At 39.9% G+C, this 24,073-nt stretch overlaps 1 protein-coding gene across 1 annotated transcript in view; it reads left to right on the plus strand.

Annotated features, from left to right (window-relative positions):
* The window catches only part of LOC133124026 (thrombospondin type-1 domain-containing protein 7B-like), a 288,207-nt gene that overhangs the window by 51,416 nt on the left and 212,718 nt on the right, over nt 1-24,073 (plus strand). The window contains exon 2 of the mRNA XM_061234839.1: nt 14,952-15,128. Coding sequence (XP_061090823.1) covers nt 14,954-15,128 — 175 coding nt within the window. The 5' untranslated portion in view covers nt 14,952-14,953. The remainder of the gene's footprint in view (nt 1-14,951; nt 15,129-24,073) is intronic.

The raw sequence follows: 24,073 nt of genomic DNA on the forward strand, positions 1-24,073 counted from the left end.
TTCTATTCAACTCCTCGTATTGAAGACCAAACTGGTCGAAACGTCGCCTTGCTCACTTCAATAAATGCATTACCAGGGCACATTAACAGCCGTGTGCGGGTATTACTTTCTATACTTCATGAATAATTGCATCCCGCTCGCAGACTAGAATTCGATGTAACCATAAAGCACTTTGTCGTTATCAAAAAATTCACTGTTTAGGGAACAATGCCTTTTTCATAACACTTTCTATGAAAGGTCTTACACAACAACCAGATAATCCCCTCATAAACACTCACTCATGGATGCTCACACACAACCCGTACAGTGCATGCTATGTCCACATTCTCAGTACAGTATACAGAATGTCATAGGTTATTTCCTTAAAATTCTGATCTTGTAATTGTAATGAAATTCTTGGTCAGTCACCAGTAGTGCTTATGAATGTTCATTCCATGTTAAGATGTTTATGTATAAAGGATTTATTCGGAACCCCAAAACTTTTTCTTGTACTTTCCTTTTTAACCTGAGTTAGGCCGTTTCTGATGACACAGTGGAAGAAATGTGAAAATATAGTGCTCAAGGTTGGCTTGAATAGAGGCTTGTTTCTTTAAAGACACCTTTGACCAGCTATTTCTCTGGCTTGTGTGTACTGTAATATCAAGGTTGCATTTAAGGTAAACATTTGAAGCTCTGAGCTTGTGGGTAATAACAGCAGTTTCGGGACTCAACAGTAAAGTTTGCGCTGTGACAACGTCTTCCACTAAAGAGGCCCAGTGGCATGGTCATTGCTCCTCCAGTTATCCTAACTGCAGTGCTTGCAGTGATGTACAGACAGAAATGCAAGTGCAAAAAATACTCCTTTATGGCCAGAACAAGCCCATCTGAGAGGACAATGTACTTATTCATTAATTTGACCTTGAAAGTAGGGCTAAGCATCATTATAATATTATGAAAAGATTCACGGTTTTAGTCTGTTTTAATGACAGTGTTAGGAGGTAATCCTGCTTAGCTTTCCAATACTTCTAAAACATACTTCTTACTTCTGCTTCCAACAACAGAGGTCATATTTGTAGACAAATAATTGTTAATCTGGGCAGTCACAATCTCCATCCACATATTCCATATAATAAAACCAAATAGCATTGGTTTCCACTTGAATCTGGAACTGCTTCTAACAGTAGTGTCGATTTCAACTGTCCTGTTTCAACAATAATTATCACTTTGAAATATTGTTGTAACATATATACATTGTATTATGTGTTGAATGTTACGGCTTGCATTCAAACTTAAAGCGTGGAAAGACGAACTCCAGACAGGGCCCTGACACCGCATAAATACCTATGTATTCTGGTGTCTCCAGTGACAACTGCAGGAGGTAGGGCCCATAGATCACAGGTCTAGATTTGGGTATCTCAGACTTTGATGTCTGGATAGCAGCATTCTTAGCAATATAACAATATAATACCCTCTATCTAAGGCTATACTCATACCCACATAACATATTTTACACAGAGTACTAATAAAAAACTCTGGCTTTTTAAAAAGTCCATTTAAATCACAGTGCCTGAGGTCTTACAGCACTGGGCATTCTTTTCTAAGTGTGAAGAAGACACAGTAGCCGTATGAATCTGAACGAGTCCCGCCAGACTAGGAGCCAGGTTTCGTGTTAAAGATCGATCTCCTTTCCGCCGTTTCGTGATTGCGAGCTGGTTTCAGCGGTGCGGAAACGCGAAAAGCCACAGCGTTGTGCAAAGCCGTCCGGTGCAAAACTGTTCGGTGCGAAACGTAGGTGCTGGAGAGCCCTGGGAGAGGCACGCGTGGGGTCAGCGAGATCTGAGGTTGCTGGAGTGTGGTGCAGAAAGTCAATAGCTGCGGGTAGCAGAGAATGCCACATAGAAAGGGGGAGCGCGGCGTTAATCGAATCAGGGAATCGGCGGGATGAGCTCCGCGGACAGGACTTGGTCTGCTGGTGACAGGTAATAACTGAATGTGGCCCTGGAGGAGAGGGGAGCCGCTCGTTTAGAATATGTCTGATACGACTGCTGATAATGACAAATTGCTTTGCCATTTAAATCCCATCTCCTATGCAGCTTCTTTTTTTTTTCTTGTTTGTGAAAAAGATTTGTTCATCCCTCAGAAAGGCCTGTGCGCTTCACTCCTAATCCTGCTCCCGTCTTTTTGCGGTTGAGTACTTGCAGCCCTGCTGTTACAGGATTGTATGCTGGAAAACCGCACACATACAGGATTTAATTTCAGTTCAGGTAATCTCCTTGAAGTTGCAGATTAGAAGTGGCAAATAGGAACATAATTTCTCTGATTTGGTTTACCCAAGCTTCAGAACCCCCTCCTACGTGGTTATTGGATTTAGGCCATGTGACTCATGGTGAGTTTATCGTGTGAAGATTATTAAACAGAGGAAGCATATGGGTCAATACAGAGCCTCAGGTGCAGTTTACACTGTTGGAGTATGCATAACTTTCATCATTTCGAAGAATGAGTGTAATAACGGTAATTAGCTCAAATGTAATTAGCGGAACACTGCCATAAACCCCGCACTCATCTCTATGGAACAGTGTGAAAGACTGTGTTTGCTGTTGGCAATATTTATGTGGAAAACAGAGAGACTCCATTGCAGTTCAAACAAGTAACCGTCTCCTCCTTTCTGCTCCTAGGCACACTGGGTACAGGACCTGTCCCTAGAGGAGTCTCATTCAGTGCTTATTTGCCACAGGGTTATCTGTGCTGGTTGTCAGTGACGGACACATCTGTGATGCCCTGGTCTTCCACAGAAGCAGTCACTGAGGATTAGCTGCTGGATTATGTGTCAGGAGACAGGCACTGCTACGTTTATCTCCCTCCCTGACACAACCTCCATCGAAGAAGAGCCTCCCCTCCACCCACTCACCCATCAGCGGAAAGTGATGACTGTTAGCCCTCCCGTTCAGGTACATCACGGGGTGAAAGAGGCCTTCTCTTGAACGTTTTAGATTTTTTCGGCAGGATAACTATGCATGTATACATTACATTACATTACATTATTGGCATTTGGCAGACGCTCTTATCCAGCGACGTACAACAAAGTACATACCCATAACTGGGGATAAGTTCGCTGAAAGACCCTAGAGGGAAGTACAATTTCAACTGCTACCTGTACACCAAAGATAAGGACGAGGGGCAATTGTTTTTTTTTTTGTTTTTTTTTGAACAAAGAAACAAACAACAGAACAAAAGTGACCAAAGTTCACTATCCAAACACTGCTTACCTAGCTAACTAAAAATACCGATACACAAAGCAAGTCACAGAGACAACAATTAAGGTTCACAGGGAGGTAGGGAGGGATGGGGAGAGGTGCTGCTTGAAGAGGTGTGTCTTCAGCTTGCGCTTGAAGGTGGGGAGAGATTCTTCAGTTCTGACCTCAACGGGGAGTTCGTTCCACCACCGTGGAGCCAGAACAGACAGTAGTCGTGAGCGTGAGGTGGAGGTTCGGAGAGGGGGAGGTGCCAAGCGGCCTGTGGAGGCTGAACGAAGAGGTCTGGCAGGGGTGTAGAGTCTGATGATTGTTTGTAGAGAAGCTGGGGAAGACCCCTTAACTGCTTGGAAGGCTAGCACCAATGTTTTGAATTTGATGCGAGCCATGACAGGCAGCCAGTGGAGGGAAGTAAGCAGTACGTGTGAGTATTTGGGAAGGTTGAAGACCAGACGAGCTGCTGCATTCTGGATAAGTTGGAGGGGTCTGATGGCGGACGCTGGGAGGCCAGCCAAGAGGGAATTGCAGTAGTCCAGGCGGGATAGAACCATCGCTTGGACCAGGAGCTGGGTCGAGTAGGGGGTGAGAAAGGGGCGGATTCTCCGTATGTTGTATAGGAAGAACCTGCAAGACCAGGTCACCGCCGCAATGTTATCCACTTAAAGCCCCAAATCCATTGTGCGATCGTTTCACTGATGTGAGATATGAACCACGTATGTTTTTCAGTCATGTTAAGGATCATGGTTAACATCTTCTGTGATGTCAAAAATTCACTGCACACAATTTTTTCGGCTATGTGAAAGAAATTATAATTTTAGAATAAGAAACAAACATGCAGACTCAGCCTTGGTTAGTGGTGTCCTAATAGACTATAAAAAATATTTCTAAAACTAATATCTGATTTCCTAAAATATGATAATCGAAGAGCTGATTTATGAAGCTGGCTGAGGAGTATATTTGTATTAATCAATTCTGGAGTGGCATGTGCTGTGCTAATGGGAGGACCGGTCGGTTGGTCGATTCGCCACCCGTCTGGTATAGGAGGTGTAGCTGAATCTCTCCCAGCCTGGAGAAAAGCATATCATTCCTCCCTGCACTGTTTGTATACCCAGCTGTGTTATCAGCACTGAATTCATAATGAAAAACCAAATCAGATTTCGTCATTTCAATGCTGCCACGCTCCTGAGCTCGCAGTTATTTTAGAGTATATAATCTCTACATGACTGTCAGGAGAACTCATCTCTTTTTATGAATGCACAGATTTCATTTATGAATTCATTTGTATGGGTGTATGTCAGGGAGCCAGACAGACAATCAAATCGGTGCTTGTTGCTTTCCTTTGCCCTTCCAGTAACTGGACTCTACCTCAGCTCATTGTACTCAGATGTGCAGCATGCAGGTTTTAGGGGTTTCGAGATCTGCTTACAGAGACTTGTTTTGGCTGGTTTTCCTTCCTTTTAACTCCAGTCTTTAGCGTTTACCTTCAACATCGAGCCATTTTTTTCAGAAGAGTTACATGTTTATACTCCGTAAACAAGCCACACACTCCAGGTTATTTCATTGCAGTATTTGTGTGTGAACGGAAATTAAGGACCCAAAAAAAGAGAAAAATCTCAAGTTACAATTTTATGGACACACAGCCCACACAATGTGATCTGAGGCTTTTTATTCATATTTCTGTCACTCCAAGGTCTATGCATGACAAAAATAAATAAATAAATCAATAAAAAACTATATCACACATCACAGAAAACATAAAATACACATGTCATATAACATATGATTGAGTCAATTAAATAATGAAGACCAGAGGTTGCACAAAATCCTGAAATGGATCGGCCCTTGTTTTATTTTAGTGAGAATCTTTGCTTCTAAACACATTTTACAGTTTAGAAATGTTTGATTTATTAACGTTTAATTAGGAAGAATGCTTTTTTGACCGCTGGTTGGTCTACGTCGGTCCATTGGTCTCTGAGGGCTAATGCGCAAATCATCAAAAGGATTAATGACTATTATACAATGGATAGGTCCGGTCCATTCTCTCTATTGGTCAGTTTGCATTCCATCTGTGCCAATATCCAGGATATATGCACGGCTAAACGGAATGTTCACACATTTTAATATTACTCCAGGTTTGTAGATCACCGTTGTCTTTGTAACCAAAATTAACCTAATGCTATCATCATCTCGCCACTAGTAGCCTACCAAAGTAAAGCAAAATTAGTGATTTTAAAGAGTCCTTTGACCTTCACAGGGATTCGGAAAGGAGTAGGAATGAAAAAATACAACAAAGGCAACATCCTCGGATCGAAATACCAGCAAGACCACCAAACCCCGGTGAAGCAAATAATGACTCATAACGATGTTATGAGTTAATTCAGTAACTGCACATTATCTGGCAGCATCCAGATACAAGTCTACAACAAGCTAATGTTAGTGCAGTGGGGATACATTATTGCTAGTAGCTAATGTTAATACTGTTGCTTAGCTACGCGTCGTGCCTAACTACCCCGCTAGCTGTGCCAATATCCACGATATACCACGGGTTCTCGTTCCATAATTAAATAAGCCACTGATATGTGGGTAGGCTGAATGGAATTGTTGGCCTGCTAAATGACCTCAAACCTTGGTTTAAAATCAATTTTACCTTATTGAATATGTGTAACAGGTGAGAAATTGCCTGAGTCCGAGGTGGGATTTGAACCCCGGCCTCTCACTTGTCCAAATATTTGTAGAACGAACGCGTTACCAGTCAGCTAAAGACGAACTCGCCTCTAGCCAAGGGCAACAACGTTCTTTTGAATTTGAGGATTACGTCATCGGGGAGTGTTGTCGAGGTAATTTGCTACCAGCCTTCGCTTTCACTGCACGTCCGTGCTTACCAGCGAACTAGCTGAGCTAACCATGTTACATATGAAAATATTACATTTTGTGAACCGAGCACAAAATTGCAATGAAACTGAAATTCTTTAGCCAGATCTTTTAGCTCCGTTCGTTCAAAAGATTTGTTCATTTGGCTCACTCGTTCGTTCACTTGCATTTCCGCAAAGTACGTGCATGAGTCTCATATGTTACTCAGTTCGTTTGCAGCATTGAACTGTATTGGTTCACAGCGTAAGCAAGCCACCAAGTGTGGCTCCCTCGGAATATCAACCAGTCTAGTTGTGGAATTGATGTAACATTCCCCCTTTTAATATTAATTTAGCATAATGTGTAAACCGCAGACAGCACTTGTTGACGCCATTTGTTTCCCTGTTGTAGCATAGCCTATTACTCCGGGGAAAATGTATAGCATTAATAAACATTTTTTGCTTCCAAAGCTTCATTTCTTTAGAAATTGTAAGCTATGAGACATTGAGGCTACAGTTACATTGTATATGTGTAACATTAGCTAAAATTAAACTTTAATGCAATTAAGACAACACCTGAAATGTATTATTGCAGCCTACACACAGCTAGCTATGTTTCAATATACTACTTACAAAAATAAAATGACACGATGCACATTGTGGTCTTTGTAAAACCATTCATCACTTTTATTGCATAGCATTTGTCTCACTCATTCAATGGCTCATTCAGCTCTTCATTCACAAACTAGTTCATTGGCTCTGTGGCTGTTTCATTCATTCACTCCTTTCGGTCATTCGTTCCCCAGCTCAGTATGGCTCCACGGCTCGCTGACGTAGGTATGTACGGTCGTTCATTTGTGGTTGTTTGATTGGCATTTTGGTTAGCCTATCAGCTTAATCACACAATGCTGCTACTTGTGTTTATATAGGCTACATAAAACTATGTCTGCGGCACATAGGACTGGAATAAAAACTAATAGTGGTGTAAAATGTGGAGCGGCATCCTACTCCTACATGCTGTATACACGCCAGAGCCATGCTGTGTGCGGAGTAAAATGGAGGTAAGCAGTGGAATGTCAAGGCCGGGGAAAACTAAAGCCTGGGAAGATATTGCTGTGGTTGACATATTTTAGAAGAGACATTGCTGTCTGGAATTGCTGCCTGGAGGGCAACAACAATGTTTTCACTGTTCTGTGCCAATTCCAAAGAAGCTGAGGACAGAAAGCACCTGAACATGTTCTGGAATTGGATAGGAACAGCGTGTGGATCTTCTGAGTTCTGGCTCCAGTGTGTTGCGCAAACTCAGAAGGAGGTGTCTGGGCAGTTGGAACCATTTTATATGGTCTATGGTTGGACTCGACTCATGAGCCTCACCAAAGAAATCAGCTCAGCCTTTGAAGATGCACTCTCTCCAAAGTATGCCATGAGGCAAAATCTTCTAATAAAGACATAAATGTTAATGTAATATAAAGAGAGGTCAGCCATAGTAATGTATAAGATATGACTTGCATGGCCTATATTTATAGCAAACTTTATGTATTTTATGGAATTTATATTCAACTCCAATTAAGCATTAATTAATCAGGATTACCCAAATTAAACATCACCCATTTTAATGTTTTCGTGTACAGTCATATGGGTGTTACAGCGCTAGACTTTTCCCCGAAACATACGGTCACACCGGTGTGATTAGAACACAAGATTAGATTGTCTAGATATGAATGACGCAAGAAGGAATGTAAAGGTTGAAGAATGTGAATAGCAGGCAGTGTTTTCCATGTCATTTAACCAAGGTCTGAACACATAAAGTCAATGTTAGAATAAAAAACAATGTAAACTGAACTAAATTGTTTTACTTATATGTTTTTAAAGTTATCATCCCAGTGTTTCTCGGTACGGCCACCAATGAGTGTCTGGAGTTCATTAGCTAATGTCAACATTGTTTGTGAAGGGCATGAGCAATACAATAAGTTCCGGCTTTATTTTTTATTACTTTGAAACTTATGTCAGGCATGTCTGTGTCAGCTGTCATTAACTGTGCCAAGCACCTGAGGCCACCCTGTAAACGGACTGTAGAATCTGGGTTATCCGCCATTTTAAGAATGGGAAAAAGCCCAATCCACTATTTGCCAGATTACACACAACACAACACGATTTCAACATAGCTGTTTCTACACAGCTCTGGTTCAGATGATTTTTAAGTAACGTTACTTCATTCCACGGCTGAGTGGCCACCGGGAAGTATCTTAGCGACCTTTGTTTAGAAACATTCTGATTTCATCTATAAGCTACTTGGCTATCCAGGTAGCTGACGTTAATGTTCAACTGCTAACAAACTGTCAAAATGAGCAAGTTACAGGCTGAGAGAAAGCAAAATATGAATGCTGTATTAGTGATTACAATTTACAGTATATTGCAACATGGGCAAACTCAGCAGTGGTTAAAATAACTGAAGAAACTGCAAAAGTTAGAAAATAACACATTAATCATACAGATTTGCGGCACCAGCATGTTGTTCTGCATTCAACAAAAGATCAAATTTGATCAGAGATGCTACACTTGCTCCAAATTTAACCTCCATTGATTCTCTATCAAATCTTCTGGCAAATGAAGTGAGTAATCGTAGTCGCGCTGACATCTTTGGTTGGACCAGAGGTTATACCCTGGAAGTTATATAGCTGCAGGTGTATCATTACTTTTTTAGCATATCGCGATCAGTATAATCATTAAAAAACAGTTTATAGATGTCATGGTCATGACGAGGAGCCTGAATGCTGCTGGTTTGGAAAGGCGATGGTCTTGGGATGCAGAATAACTCCAATAAGCCACGCTAGTTCAGCTCTCTTCTGCACTTTTGATCATCTCACACCAAATAGCTCATAAAATAATAAAAATGCTCTTCTTCCTTTGGACAGACAATAGCCATACTCGTATGCAAATGCATTTCCCCCTGTCTCTAATAACTCTAGATTATTAAATGACATGTAACTGGTTTAGACCAGGTAAGGCTAAGAAGACACATCTTTGTTTTGCATCCTACTGTGGCCTTCATACTTATTCATGTGTGCAAACTAAATGTATTATCTCAGTAATGCAGTCCTGAAAGACTAAAGGACTTTGAATGCTACAGTGTTTCCCTCTGGCTCCCCATTTAAATTTTCATGATACTGTCCAAATGACATTGCCATATCCCTTTGGGTTGTTTAAAATTGTAAAAATACCAGGCAGAGAGCAGAATGCAGAATGATGACAGTATATCTGGGGTTGACCCTGGTGGTTCTTTATCTACAGGTCAGGATTATTCAAAGACTTGCTGCAGGAAAGTAATAAAAACAGCATTTTCAGAAACGGGTATCGATAGCATTGTATTCTAAAACATACGATAAATTTGGGTAATGTGAGGTAAAATACTCAGATTTGTTGGTAAAATGTAAACAGATTTGGAAACACTAATGCATACAGATACACAGAAGGAAATGCATGAAGACTTCTTGATGGGAGTTATCTGATCAAAACAGGTTCTATGGATTAAATAAATTGGATGCAAATCTATCCAAAAGATGGCATCTGGGTTAAACAGGCTGGGAACAAATATACCTCTGCTGTCTCCAGCCAAACTGGATCCAGGCTTTGTGAAGAGACTGGGATGATGGAACAGTGATGGGGCAGAAGTCAGATGGACCCTTGCCACAGGCATTGCTTTCTGCAATTGTTCTGTGCCTATAATCAAAGACTAATTATCGCAGCCACCTGTTAACCAAAAGCAGGCATAGACACGACGATCCCCTGGCTAGCGCAGCTAGTCACGTGACAGACAGCGGGCGCGCAGAATCTCTAACAGCAGCTCGTTTTCCTATCATGAGTTCTGCTTCGTTTCATAACCCCAAACTCATATCGTTCATTTCCAGCCCCACCACCAATTTCAGTCTCTGTGTATATGCGGAGGTGCTGCTGACCCAGTTATTCTGAAAAGGCGTGAGTGATTCTAACACATCGGTGGGAGGCTGAGCTGCTCGCAGGGGGGAGGGAGGGTGGAGCACACCTGAGCATTTTCTCAAACCAACACCTCACATCACACTCCCTCCATGAGGAGGGATCTGATGAACCATGGAGAATCCACATCACAAACCCACATAATGAATTTTAAACATGGCAGTTTTGACAATGAATTTGATCTTTATTGAAGCAGACAAACATCGGTAAGATTGTAATCCCTTTCGCCACAGAGACCTTTTGCAGTGCGGTGTTCTTTAGGTAACTGCTTAGTAGAACAATGTCAGCGGAAGAGAAATTGGTTGAGGCTGAGAGATTGTATGCTGTATCATCCACCTACCCCCCCCCAACCAAGGGTATTGGACTGATGAAGGCTGTCTGGCAGCCATAAATGTATGTCTGATTGGGAAATGTAATATATTTACATATCTATGTGTCTGAGGCAGGCATTTAAATCAGCATTTAGCATGAGAGAGAGGGGTCTCTCTCTCTCCTCTCTCTCTCTCTCTCTCTTTCAAATTGCTTTTTGCCAGTGGTGAAACACTGTAAAAGCAATAAGATAAAAATCTAATTTTCCTGAATGAAATCAACCAACAGCCCACCTGGCAGCATCTGGCTTTCCTGAGAACTGGAGTGAAATAATTCAAATGCATATTTAAGTTTATTAGTTATTGTTTGATCAACTCGTATGCTTTATTCAGAGACCCATAAAAGACCGGATGAACAAAGTATACTCTGGAAAGAAAGATTAATTCAATTAATTTAATGTTGTAAAAGTACTGGGAAACTGTTGAAACCAATGTCAAAGAACATTGCATATTATGATGCCTTCTAATGGCACGTGTGGTACATATACTGTAGAATCGTCATATGCACCTCATCTGAGGGGAATGATGTGAAACTGATTATCTTTAAAGCAGATGCAATCCTTAAAAACAGACATGCATTTTAAATAGCCTAAAAATAGAGTTAAAAAAAAAAAAGACATTTTGTTCACAGCTGTCCTGAAAAATACATTTCAGTTTCAAATAAATCCTTAGTTCAGATTGCCAGTTTTGGAAAAGATAGAAATGGAAACCATTTTTTTCAGCATGTGGTTGACAACTTTTGTTGTAATTAATCAATTTTATTTTGTTACAGTATAATTACAGAATAAGAAAACCTAGCACTCATCCTAAAGCCTCAGGCTATGAATCAATGAGGCCATGAAGCTGAAGCAAATGAGCTGCAATTTAATAGCTGCTGTGTTTTAATATCCACCATTTAATGCTGACACTGCAGTTTTAAAAAAGGGTTAATAGGGTAAAAACGGTAATAAGCACTTGAACTGATATCTTGCTCCAAAATAAATGGTTAATGTCCTCCAATACAGTATTTCAAGGCCGATATCTACCACCTAAAAAATGATTTATACCCTCTATGACCTCAAGGCTGATATTGCCTACTTAAAAAAATGGTTAATATCCTTAAAGGAAACCTGAAATTCTGATAATTCTTACTTAATTTACTTATCAGACCATGAATAAATACATTCCAGCAGTAAAACATTTTTTTGAGCTTTAGTTTTTATTTATTAGGGGCTTATCCAGTGTTGAATTTCCAGCGTGCAAGTTTGCAAAGCATCTAGGGAGCATGATGTCACATGGTTGCAGTTGTTTCAGTGCAGACATAATTAGAAATCGAACAAGCGCTGGCTTATGTCGAAACTTTTCAATATTTAAAATGCCTCATTGTCCAGCTGTCTCAAGCAGGCCAAGAACAATATAGATCTAGGTCTTCGCTTTCACAGTTTTCCGCAATACCCCCAACATAATAAAGACTGGATTAAAGCTGTAGGATGAACATCGCTACCAACACTTCACAAGTGATTGCTTCGACAATGGACTATATTGTAATTGTGATTCCATTATAGATCTACCCTGCATAACAAGGCATGAGAGCTTTCAAACTGTGTGTATGAATAAAGATGTGCTGTGGATGACTATTGTAAGTCTGCATGATAGAGAAAGTGCAGGATTTCCCAACAGGTGGGCAGTACCAAACAGGGGGCAGTACCTTATATTATATGCAAACACACTCAAACACTAACAGAGTGCTACTAATTGTCTCCAAATTATTACTGTATGAAACCTTCCAATGGATGATCATGTAATATACTAAAACATCAACATATATGATTTTTAGAAACCTGTTGCATATGGGTGAATACTATAGTTCAGAAAGTTCTTCCTCTAATCAGGTCTGAACATCACATAGTCAATCAACACCTTCATATCTCTTTTTATACTTGATTCTCTGGCACGAGACTTTTGTTTGTGAGGAAATATGGTTGTATAATTTGTTTCCAGTTGTTTCCACAAAAACTAACTCGCTCATATGGTATTATCCCACTTATGCCACAGCTAACTTACCAAAGTAATATAGCTATGGACAATTTATTTTTAGTTTAGAAAAAAGTGTATTAATTGAAATACAGCGGGAGAAAAAATGGTCCCTGTTGCCTGCAGCAAGTAAAAGCTAACTGCATCATTGCCAAAGAAAAGTTAATTAGTTCACCATCATCGGAAGGAAATTTAACGTTAGACTATTAACTAATGTTAGCTCCAAAAAATAATGGCAAGCGATTTATAGAAAATTGACGCTGTATTCCAGACTTCAGTGCCTGTCAAAATCAGCTAGCATGTCTCGTTCTTGCAGCCAGTCCTGGAAATGGCCCACGTAGTTCATTTTACCATGTCTGTCATTTTTTATTTGGTCATCCCGTTCCTTGTTCAGTTGTCATGCCTTTCCCCCCTCCCCACCCCCTGCAATTTCTGAAGATTCATGCTGTGAATCTCCTGTTCTACATCCCAAAGGTGTTCTATTGGATTCAGATCCGGTGACTGGGAAGGCCACTGAAGAACATTGACCTCATTGTCATAATGTTCATAAAACCAGTTTGAGACAACTTTTGCATTGTGACATGATGCATTAACATTGTGCATTACATTGTGGCCATGAAGGGATTCACATGGTCAGCAACAATACTCAAATAGGCTGTGGCATTCAAGCGATGATTGATTGGTATTAACGGGCCCAAAGTGTGCCAATAAAACATTCCCCACATACCATCACTGTTGACAAGGCAGGATAGGTCCATGGATTCATGCTGTTGGAGGCAAATTCTGACCCTACCATCTATATGCCTCAGCAGAAATCGAGATTCATCAGACCAGGCTACTTTTTTCCAGTGTTCAACTGTCTAGTTTTGGTGAGCCCACTGCAGCTTCAGCTTTCTGTTCTTGGCTGACAGAAGTGGAACACGACATGGTCCTCTGCTGTTGTAGCGCAAGGTTTGATGTGTTGTGCAATGTGAGATGCTTTTCTGCTCACCACAATTGTACTGAGTGGTTATCTGATTTACCGTAGCCTTTCTGTCAGCCTTTCTCCATTGACCTCTCTCATAAACAAGGTGTTTCCGTTGGCAGAACTGCCAGTCACTGGATGTTTTTTTGTTTTCCACACCATTTGGAGTAAACTCTAGAGACTGTTTTGCATAAAAAAATCCCAGGAAATCTGAAGTTACAGAAATACTCAAACCAGCCCGTCTGGCACCAACATGGTTGATGGTTGATGTGAACATCAGCTGAAGCTGCTGACCCGTATCTGCATAATCTTATGCATCGCACTGCTGCCACACCATTGGCTGATTTGGTAATTGCATGAATAAGAAGGCGTACAAGTAGGTGTTCCTAATAAAGTGCTCAGTGAATGTATATTGTTCTAGGCCTGCTTCAGGCAGCCACAAGCTGCACAATGAGGCATTGTAAATATTTAACCATTTAGACATAAGTCAGCTCTTGTTCAATTTCTCGTTATGTATAGTTCTGAATATGCAAATATGGCGGTGCCCAGGAAATTCAAGACTGGATAAGCCCCTATTTTCGCAGTAAATAAAAAAATAAAATAAAATAAAAAATGTATTGCTTGAATTCATTTATTCATAGTCTGATAAGTAAATTAAGTAAGAATTATCTGAATGCCAGAGGTTTCCTTTAATTTTTTCAAGGCTGATATCTCCTTCCTTGATTATACATTTGTTCAGTTGTATAGCTTTACCCCTGAAGTACACAGCCATGGTCCAGCTTCATTAAGGCTTTTATCATGTGCAAACCTTTTGGCGCACACAAAACTAATAACATGACCAATGATTGGTCATGGTATTTATTTTGCACCAATCATTTGTATTATTAGCTTGCATTGTGATAAAATATACTTTTTTTTGCTAAGGATCTTTGCTAAATCAGGCGCTTAATTGGATAATATCTTGTAATTCAATCTTAATTGTGGTATGAATGCTGTGGTATATGCAGTTTTGTTGCATAATGCCTTTATCTCACCCTCAACCACATAGAAACAATGCATTGTAGTCTAGTAAAATTAATATTAATAATTTAAATAAAATATCCATGCAATCATTGTAATGTAAATGGTCAGCATTGGGCAATCACCATGAGTTCACATTTCCGCACACTGTTCCATTTGAGGAGATAACTTGCAATGTTTTTGCCTCCAGCTATACTGTAGTGATGCGACTTACTGATTTAAACTCATAAATGATATACAGTCGTACCTAGAAAAGTATGTAACTTGTATAAGGTCCACATGTACACTGGTGTTATCTACAGGTTTATGGAATTTGGTAGGAAGTGCCAATATGAGTGAATATCGTTATAAGTGGGTCGTAGTGCTTTGTGGTTATTGTGGCTCTCCTGGTTTACAGTATGACCAAGGTATTCAGTTGGCAGTCTGAACTTTTTCAGCAAATATCTCTTTGTATAGATGACTAATATATGAAACGAATGCTCCTCATACAATATGTTTCTGTCTTCTTCTACAGGCATGAGACCGGACAGAAAGCCAACCTGCTGGACTATGATTGTACAAGATGATTTTGGCGTTGTTGCCAGGACATGGCAGGCTGAGAGTTACCTTCTGCTTATCGTGTCTCTCCTTGTACTGCAAGCCAATGCTGATCTGGAGTTTCCCAAAGAGAACCATTACACCTGGAAAATGGGTAAGAGCAGTAATTTATGGCTATCTGACTGACAAAACTGTTCCCAATCCGCATTTTTGACTGATTGCATGTATTTCCATACCTGCAGGGACATACTGAATTGTGTTATTTGAACGGAATCACTGACTGACCCCATTCAGCTGTTTCTTAAAGCTGTCTTTGTGGTGGTTACACATCTGAAACACACTGAGCATTTTATTGGGAGCTCCTGTACACCTACTTATTTATGCAATTATCTAATCAGCCAATCATGTGGCTGCAGTGCAATGCATACAATCATGTAGATACGGGTCAGGAGCTTCAGTTAATGTTCACATCAACCATCCGAATGGAGAAGAAATGTGATCTCAGTGACTTTGACCGTGGGATGATTGTTGGTGCCAGTAACTGCTGATCTCCTGGGATTTTCGCTGACATTTATACAGAATGGTGCAAAAAACTAATAACATCCAGTGAGCTGCAGTCCTTCATGATGATCACATGTAGAATTATTGTAGCTGTAGTAAACTGTAATGCATTGTTCTGCTTTCTTTACATCCGTATTAGGAGATAATATAATGTGTTAAATGAACCCATATGCACGAAACTCATATTTCTTGGTGTAAGCATATGAGTTAATTTACTGTACTTGGACACCATCTGTTTAAAGGGGTGTCTTTTAATAGCGACATTGAACTGTGTTGATTGCTTTCTCTTGCATTTTTATCGCAAAACTATATATGAGGCACAGAATGCATTTATTGAAGTGTTACTCAAAATAATTGGATTTCCATACAATGGTTAACCTTTCAGCTCAGTACAAGGTGATTCACACACATGCAATTTTCCCAGGGAGTACTCTTCCCAGATTTGAAATCTTAAAGAAAATGGGAGTAGGTATCACTGCAGGTTACAAAGCTGTTAACATAATCATATATGTTTTCAGGTAGATTGTCCATCTACAGCAGCAGCACTGAATGAAATCTCATGTAATGATGGAGAGTAATCCATTCCCAGCTTTCAAAGCTGTAAAGAATGACGTGCTGCTATTTCCTTTGGATTTATGACCAAGGTGAGAGCGTGTAGGAGTAAGATAGAATCCCACACATGCTGTAAAGATTGTTTTAATCACAAAACAATCACATGACTGTGAATATCAATACTTCATTATGCCAAAGGAGATTTATTCTTTGAGTTCTACTTCTTTTCTTTTTCAGAAATCCTTATACTTTACCCCTACATCTATTATTTCAGCTGAAAGTGCAGTATGAAGAAACATAAGTCTTGCCATGTTTCAAAATATTTCAGATTGTGAATTGCATTGTTATCATTCAACAATGATAGTGAATCAAAGTTGCCTGACCATTCAAATCTCCAGCTAGAGTTAAAAGCAACATTCCTGTTGTATTCTATGCTGCTTAATTGAGGCCACTGTGCCTGTTATCTAGCTGTCTGTGTATGAGTGTCTGAATATCAATTTAGATCATGATATTGAGATAATGAGAGTAATTATATTCTATATATTAATTGTCATATGCATGTACAGTGGTTTTGTGTTTCATTTGGCGCTCCCCCTTGGGTGGGGAGCTTGCATTATCATTATGGAGCTGAAATGTCTGTTTCAAGAAGTCAATACAGTACCAACATACTCGCCATTGGGAATTTGCTGAGGAGGGAGTGTGCATTAAACTCGGAACTCTCATAAAGTTCTCAGAACAGTTCTGTGGTAATAAAATTAACAGCATAGACATTTGAATAATTTTTATGTTTCTATTTATACACAGCTCTGGAAATGTTTTCATTGTAAGGGGCACAATTTCTGTCTTTCACAGAATGCAGAAAAAGATAACTATATTATTGCAATAAATTAAAAATAAACGGCATTCCTAATTGTTTGCTGGTTTCAACATCCATACAGAATATGCCGATTTGGACCAAGTTTTTTTTTTCATGGAAAATATTGCAGATATTCATGATTTATGCATGTTATACAATTGTACCATATCTCTATGACAAATGTCCTGCGCATACTTTAAAATTGTAACATCAGGCAACATTGAGGTTTGTTTAAATTGTATACGAACCGTTTGTGATCACCTCAAACAAAGTGTGACTTATTGTAGCAGAGAAGTGACATTTCACAGCTTTTAATCTCATACTTCGCAAATAAGCGCGCATTACAACAGTGGTATGCAGAAGAGCATCTCTGAACACACAACGCGTCAAACCTCTAAGTGGATAGGCTACAGCAGCAGAAGTCTTAAGTCTAAAAATAAGTCTAATAAATACCTGATAAAGTTCTCACTGAGTGTTCATATCAGTGCCTATATCAGGCAGCTAACATTTTACCTCTCCTAGAGAAAACCTGAATAGAACTATGGCGTACTAAGGACCCACTCCCTGCGTGATAAGCACCTTAATTTCTTACTCTGCAGTTGGGTAATGATTGTAGCTCTGGATGCCTCTGGAGTAATAAAGAGATTGATTAATTTCACTTGAAAGGGCATATGTTTAAGAGGGGGTCTAATCAGAACAACAGGAGTGTGGATTTGACATTCTTACAGTACATAGATGGCTTATTGGGATGGCAGGCTGTTGCAAGACAGGAACTGTGGAGAAAAATAGCATGGAACCACTGCACACACACAGAAATACACACACACACACACACACACACACACACACACACACATACATACATACACATCAAGAAGTCTATGGAGAAAGTGGCATAGATTTTCACTTTAATGATACGATTTTTAGGCTATAACATGCACTCTGAACCTAATTTCACTGTCAAGGCACCATTGTCAAACACTAGCCCTAAAGCAAGGTGGTGGAGAATTAGGGCGTGTCCAACTTGCTTATTTTGTAACACCAGGCTATAGAGCACAGGTGTCAAACTCCAGACCTGGAGGGCCGCAGTGTCTGCTGGTTTTCGGGTTGTTCCCGGCACCCGTGGTTCATTGAAGTCTTTCATTGGCTAAAGAATCCACACACCTTGTTCTCAAGACCTTCATTGACAGCTGAAAGGCAACCACAAAAACCCCCTACTATAGAGCGACTGTGCCACACTTGAAAAATATACTGAATAGATTAATACGATGGGGGTTTGGTTTATTGCCAATTAGATCACCCCATTTCTTTCCCTCTAAAAACAACGTGTTAGTGCTGCAGCCCACTGCTAATTTTGCCTTGGCCAAAGAGCAAACGAATTATGAGAGGCTCCATTATGAGCCTTGCAATATCAAAAAAAAAGGTGGGACTGTGAATAGTTTTCATTTTAATATTTATTTCCCAATATACAGTACAGTTTCCATTTATATTCCAGTGCTGAAGACTATATTAAATGGTTCCCATGAACAGCAGTGCAGGGTGACTTGGGCAGGAGCAGGAGGCAGCTGGCAGAGACACCCTGCGGTCGGCCTCTCTGTTGTGCTGCTGCTGCCACTGCTGCTTCAGCTTGGCCTGCGAGCCAGAGAGCAGGAAAGAAGATGCACATTTAGTCTGAATTTATTCTTAGTTTCATTTTCGTCCATTTTTTTGTTTAATACCCCTATTTAAAATGAACTGTAAAAAAACTTCCAATAGGTTTCATTCATTTCAGACATGCCCTTGATAAGGTGAATGTCGGCTCCTGAGCGAAACCAGTCCTTGCTCTCTCTTTTCTACGCTTTTGTAAAAGAAATTTACATCTGTTTATACAGCTGGATAGAAACTGAAGCAGTACAGGTTAAATACCTTGTTCAAGGGCACAATGGCAGCCTGGGAATTTAACCTAGGTTGCAAGCCCAGCTTACTGACCATCATACTACACTGCCATCCCTATGTCTTGTAGAATTGCAGCATCTCACAAAGTCTTTTGGAGAGCTATATTGTAATGTACCCTCCAACCGGTCCACACATCTGAAATATATTTTTAATATTCCAGAGGTTCACGCAATCATTGACCTAGTCTTGCCAAGCACATAAATAAAAGCAAGTTATGTGCAAGCAGGGAATCCAGGGCTCAGTGTATGAAGTAAATTTCCATGCCTTCCGTGGCTGGCCACCGCCTGTAATTGCCCTTCCTGTAATGTCACCTGCTAAACTAGCTTACATCTAAACCTGGTTTAGCTGGTTGACAAGTTCAGACCAGCTCCCAGCTTAACATGGTTTGACCAGCTCAAGCTTTGTTCAGACAAGCTACCAGCACTAGCTGGTTGACCAGCTCATACCCAGGAATTTTCAAGATGGTCAAGCTGGCATAGATTTTACAACAGGGAAAGTTAAAAAATCAACATAACATTTCACAAACATTTAACAAATGTGTATCTTACACTATTAGACAGGTGTAGTGCCTGTCTTCTGCTCTCACCTCTTGTGCTTCTTTCATGTAGCTTACACTCATTAACTCCATACAAATGCATTGCCTAAATAACTGATGTTGTACTGCATAACTGCACACAGCTTGCATTTCAAATAGTCAAATTTAAACAAAATATTTCTTGTTGTTAGTATTTTGTGTTCATGCATTGATATGATCACATTCATAATGCCATTACAATAGCACAACGAGCCAGTATTTTAGCTAAAACATTGTGTGGGTTAAAGGAAAATGCATTATTAAGCACCAAATGTTTGTGTTGATGCACTCCCTATTGTGCAGCACAACCCATGTAGATGCAAGTGGGTTTTTTGCAGACCTTGAACCTGCTAAGCCTGTTGCGAAACATTATGTTTGTGCATAGTGAAACTAACAATTCTGCTTGCTCACAGGCATATTTGCGCTTTTTTTGTCACCAAAATAGGGCCTAGTGAGTTAAAAATGAAGTATACAGACTGGACCAAAACTGAGATTTACACTGAACTTAAATTATTAAATACAAGTGGACAAGAGATGCATACTGAAGTAAAATGGTGACATACAGACCAGACTAGACATGTCTATGCCATGCATTTAAATTTGAGAAATGGTGAAAATATGAGCTGAATAATTTGTCTTGCTGTTTGAATATATTTTTTTTTACAGCTGTTTAACTTAGAGGAAACAGTTACCTCATTGGGTGTGGCAGAATGTGGCCTAGGTTCCAAAGTCGGGAACAATGTAAGAAATGAAGGAGTGAGTTATAGCAAAATTACGATTTCAAAATAGTTTCTGTTGGAGATATTAGTTATTAGTAATAGAGGGTTGTCTGTGCATCAACTTTTACCAGATAGTGTTATTTTATTGGCAATTGTCAAGAGCAGAGTAATTAAATGCAAGAGCACGATTCCTTCAGCTTTCATGCAGATTTTATTTTCTCTCATGCAAAAATATATGTGCACCCTCAAATTTGCCCTGCTCTTGCACAAAACTGTATGAACGCTCTCAAATATATTCCAATTGCTGTTCTCTCACTTGGAAAGTATGCGCGCATTCAGATTCATCCCGCACTCTCGTAAACATCTCTGTGTGTTCTATCTGAAACTAGTGCTGTTCAACTTCTGGGACGTATCAGTGGTGTGTGTGTGTGTGTGTGTGTGTGTGTGTGTGTGTGTATGTATGTGCTGGGGTTATGGGACACTTGCAGTCCTGGTTCAAAAGGTGTTGACAGCATTCTAGCCTCTGCTCTGCCAAACTTCCCTCTCCTTGCTCTCGGACTTCCACACTGTAAAATGTCACAAAGAGATAAGAGTAGGTTGTGGGTTTGACCATTGAAATTGCTAGGCTTACTACTCCCCTACATTCTCTTTAGTTGGAGAAGGGCAGAGTTGCTGGTTCAGGAAATATTTTTTCCTGTTTGACAGTTCCATTGGACATTTTACTATTCATTTTAAGACATAGAATCAACAGTTAGCTATCTGCTTAGCTGTTTCTCTATCTATATTTAATGAGGCAGATTAAGCACAATTATTGGGCAATGGTCCGATCAGATCATGCGTAATCGACAAGCATGCAGTAAAGTTAGTATAACGTTATTTACAGTCATATCCTAATTAACTGATCAAAAGACTCTCAGTATTCAGTGATGATGTAAGAAGCTTATGGCCTTTGAAGTGGCCAGTAGGGATTCCCAGGCAAGACATGCAGAAAATTAAAGCAGAAATTGCTGAAGGGGGAAGCTTTCTGGTCATTCTATATCAGTCAAAGAGGTAAAACATGAATGCCTTTTATTGGCTCTGATAAGAGTCAAACTTCCTCCAGCTGTTGCCTTCTTGACCAGTCATTAGCAGCTCCAGATCAAGGAGGTATGTGTGATGTCATCATATTACTCCATTTTCATTTAACCTCATTGGCAAGTACACAGATATGTCCGCAAGAGCATTGGGGGAATATGAAGGCTTGCACTCCAAGTGAGAGAACAACAGTTTTTGCTATCTATTTTCATGAGAGAAAAGGAAATCTGCATGATAGGTGAAGGAATGTGCTCTCACATTTAATTACTGCACTCACCAATTAGCAGTATGATAACACCATATCACTAAAGAAAAAGCAATGCAAATATCTAATCAGCCAATCACATGGCAGCAACTCAATGCATACAAGCATGCAGACGTGGTCAAGAGGTTCAGTTTTTCAGTTGTTGACCAAACATCCGAATGGGGACATGGGATCTAAGTGACTTTAACTTTATTTGAATTTGAATTATTGTTGGTGCCACACGTTACAACAGTGGTTTGCAGAACACCATCTCTGTACACACAAAACATCAAACCGTGGTAGTTTGTGGGCTATAGCAAATACCTAATAAAGTGATCACTGTTTATGTGTGACTGATACATTTTATGTATATCCGTTTAATATCCCTGAAGGGGGGCAAGCAATTCTACAATTCGGTACGAAAATTATCCCCAATCAATAGCAAGATGCTTCATGTATCAAGAGTACTCTTGAAATCATAAATAGTTCAATCCTTTAGAACAACATATGGTTTAGAGAAGTTGGCTTTATGAACAACTGTACTGTGAAGTTAAAACAGAAATGTGCAAAAACTTTCAAGGATCAGAGGTGGATATGCCTTTGTGTCTGCAAATGCATTAGTCATGAGATAAAGATAAAAGATACTGAAGAAATGTTTGCCTCCAGAGTAAATCTGTGTAGTTCGTGTGGACTAATGGCTGCAGCTGAAATGGCATTTCTGATCATAGACTCTGTGCATGTTAACTCGACCCTGGCTCTGATTTTGATAAAGGCAGCTGTACTGGAGGGCTTTGTTGTTCTCCATAATAAAGCAGGCGCTGTTGCTCCTGTGGAGACTATACTCAGTTGAACTTTGACCTTTATCTACTGTATGTCTGATAGAGGAGAGAAACAGAGGCCCTCCTTGATAAGTGCGAAACACATTGGATACACCACTGACAAATCACCACAAGACAAAAAATAAGCAGTAAATGGAAAATAGAGGGGCAACAATAGGTTGTCTGGCAGTTGGAGGGTACCTAACCCCCAATTGCTCTAAACAAGCTGATGGATGCCTTGCATAGCAGCTTTTCACCAATGGTGTGTGTCTGTGTGTGTCTGTGTGTGTGTGTGTGTGTGTGTGTGTGAATGGGAGCCATTAATTATAAAGTACTTTCAATAAAAGCACTATAATAATACATCATGCATATATGTTAATGATCTTTTGCATATTTGTTAGAAAATACTGAATAACAAGAGGCGGTCAGCATTTACATTAAATAAAATTGTCTGTGTTTTTAAGTAGACCTCAGTTGACTTTTGTCTTAACCATTCCAATTTTGCTTTTACGTTTTGTACAACTTGACACATTGCTCTTCAGAGACCTATCATTAGTGCCATTTTCACATGACATCCTGGCCTCAAACTTCACACTCTGAACATTTATTGCTATAATGCCGTTGCTTTTACCATGTTGGGACTGTCAGTCAGTCAAACTTCAGTGACAGTGTCTGTAAAGTGCTTTGCTTGTGAATCACATCCCATCATAAAATATGTAAATATGAGAACATCAGACATTGAACCAGGGGCACTGTTTAATCCAATGGTCTCAAACTCAATGTCATGGAGGGCCATGTGTATGCTGGTTTTTATTCCAGCCTTGATTATATTATCCGTTCAATTATTTCTTGAATTAGGGCTGGATGTTTGCACATAGTGTATTTAAAGTGGATGTGTTTTTTGTGCTGTCAAAATAACAACTGTTGCTTATATTCTGTGCTTTAATGCAGTTAAATACATAATGATGAATGTGTAATTTGAATCAATTAAGGCAGCATTAATAGGTTGGAATGAATACATAAACACGGTTCTCTGTGGCAACAAGTTTGAGACCACTGCTTTTATCCATACCAAACCCACAGCCACCATGCCAGACCTGGTGAACCTCTTGTGGTCTGTCCTCTTCCCCTGTCTTAGAGCAGGTGACCCTCTCTTAGTTGTTCCATCATTGTGATCATAACCTGAAAGCCTGCTGTTTGTCCATAAGTCTGTTTATCTCGAGTGACTGTCAACTCTCTCCAAAATTGTATTTGGCTCAGTCTGGTCTCTTCAATCCAGGTTGATATCTGCTTGGTAGCTTGGCTGGGAGAAAAGACATGAATCCTGTTAATGATGCTGGTTAAAACAGCTGGGGTGGTTCCCACTGCTACCCCAGACCACTGTTTAACATTTGCTCCTTACATCTTTTACCCATCTTCTTTTGATGGATGCTGTTTCCAGCCTTGTTATTTGAATGCTGTCACCTTTTCCTAGGCAGTCTTCTTGGTTGTTTCTCATTGAATAATATTAATATGAAGTCCATTGTGACCTGCTCCATCAAAATCAGTTGTACTGACCCCAAAATTAAATATGAAATGCTGCAGGTCGATCTTTTTTGATGATACAGAGCCTTGTAATTCTGTGGGTGCAGAACGATTTAATACTTCAGTCACTGCTGTCATTGATGATGAAATGCACTAGCATAGCATTTAGTATACCGGAAATGCAATGCCGTGGGACATCCGCTTTGCCTCCCCATTGAAAGCCTTTGAAAGATTTCCTAAAG

Source organism: Conger conger, chromosome 3 (genome assembly GCF_963514075.1).
Source record: "Conger conger chromosome 3, fConCon1.1, whole genome shotgun sequence".
Lineage (NCBI taxonomy): Eukaryota > Metazoa > Chordata > Actinopteri > Anguilliformes > Congridae > Conger > Conger conger.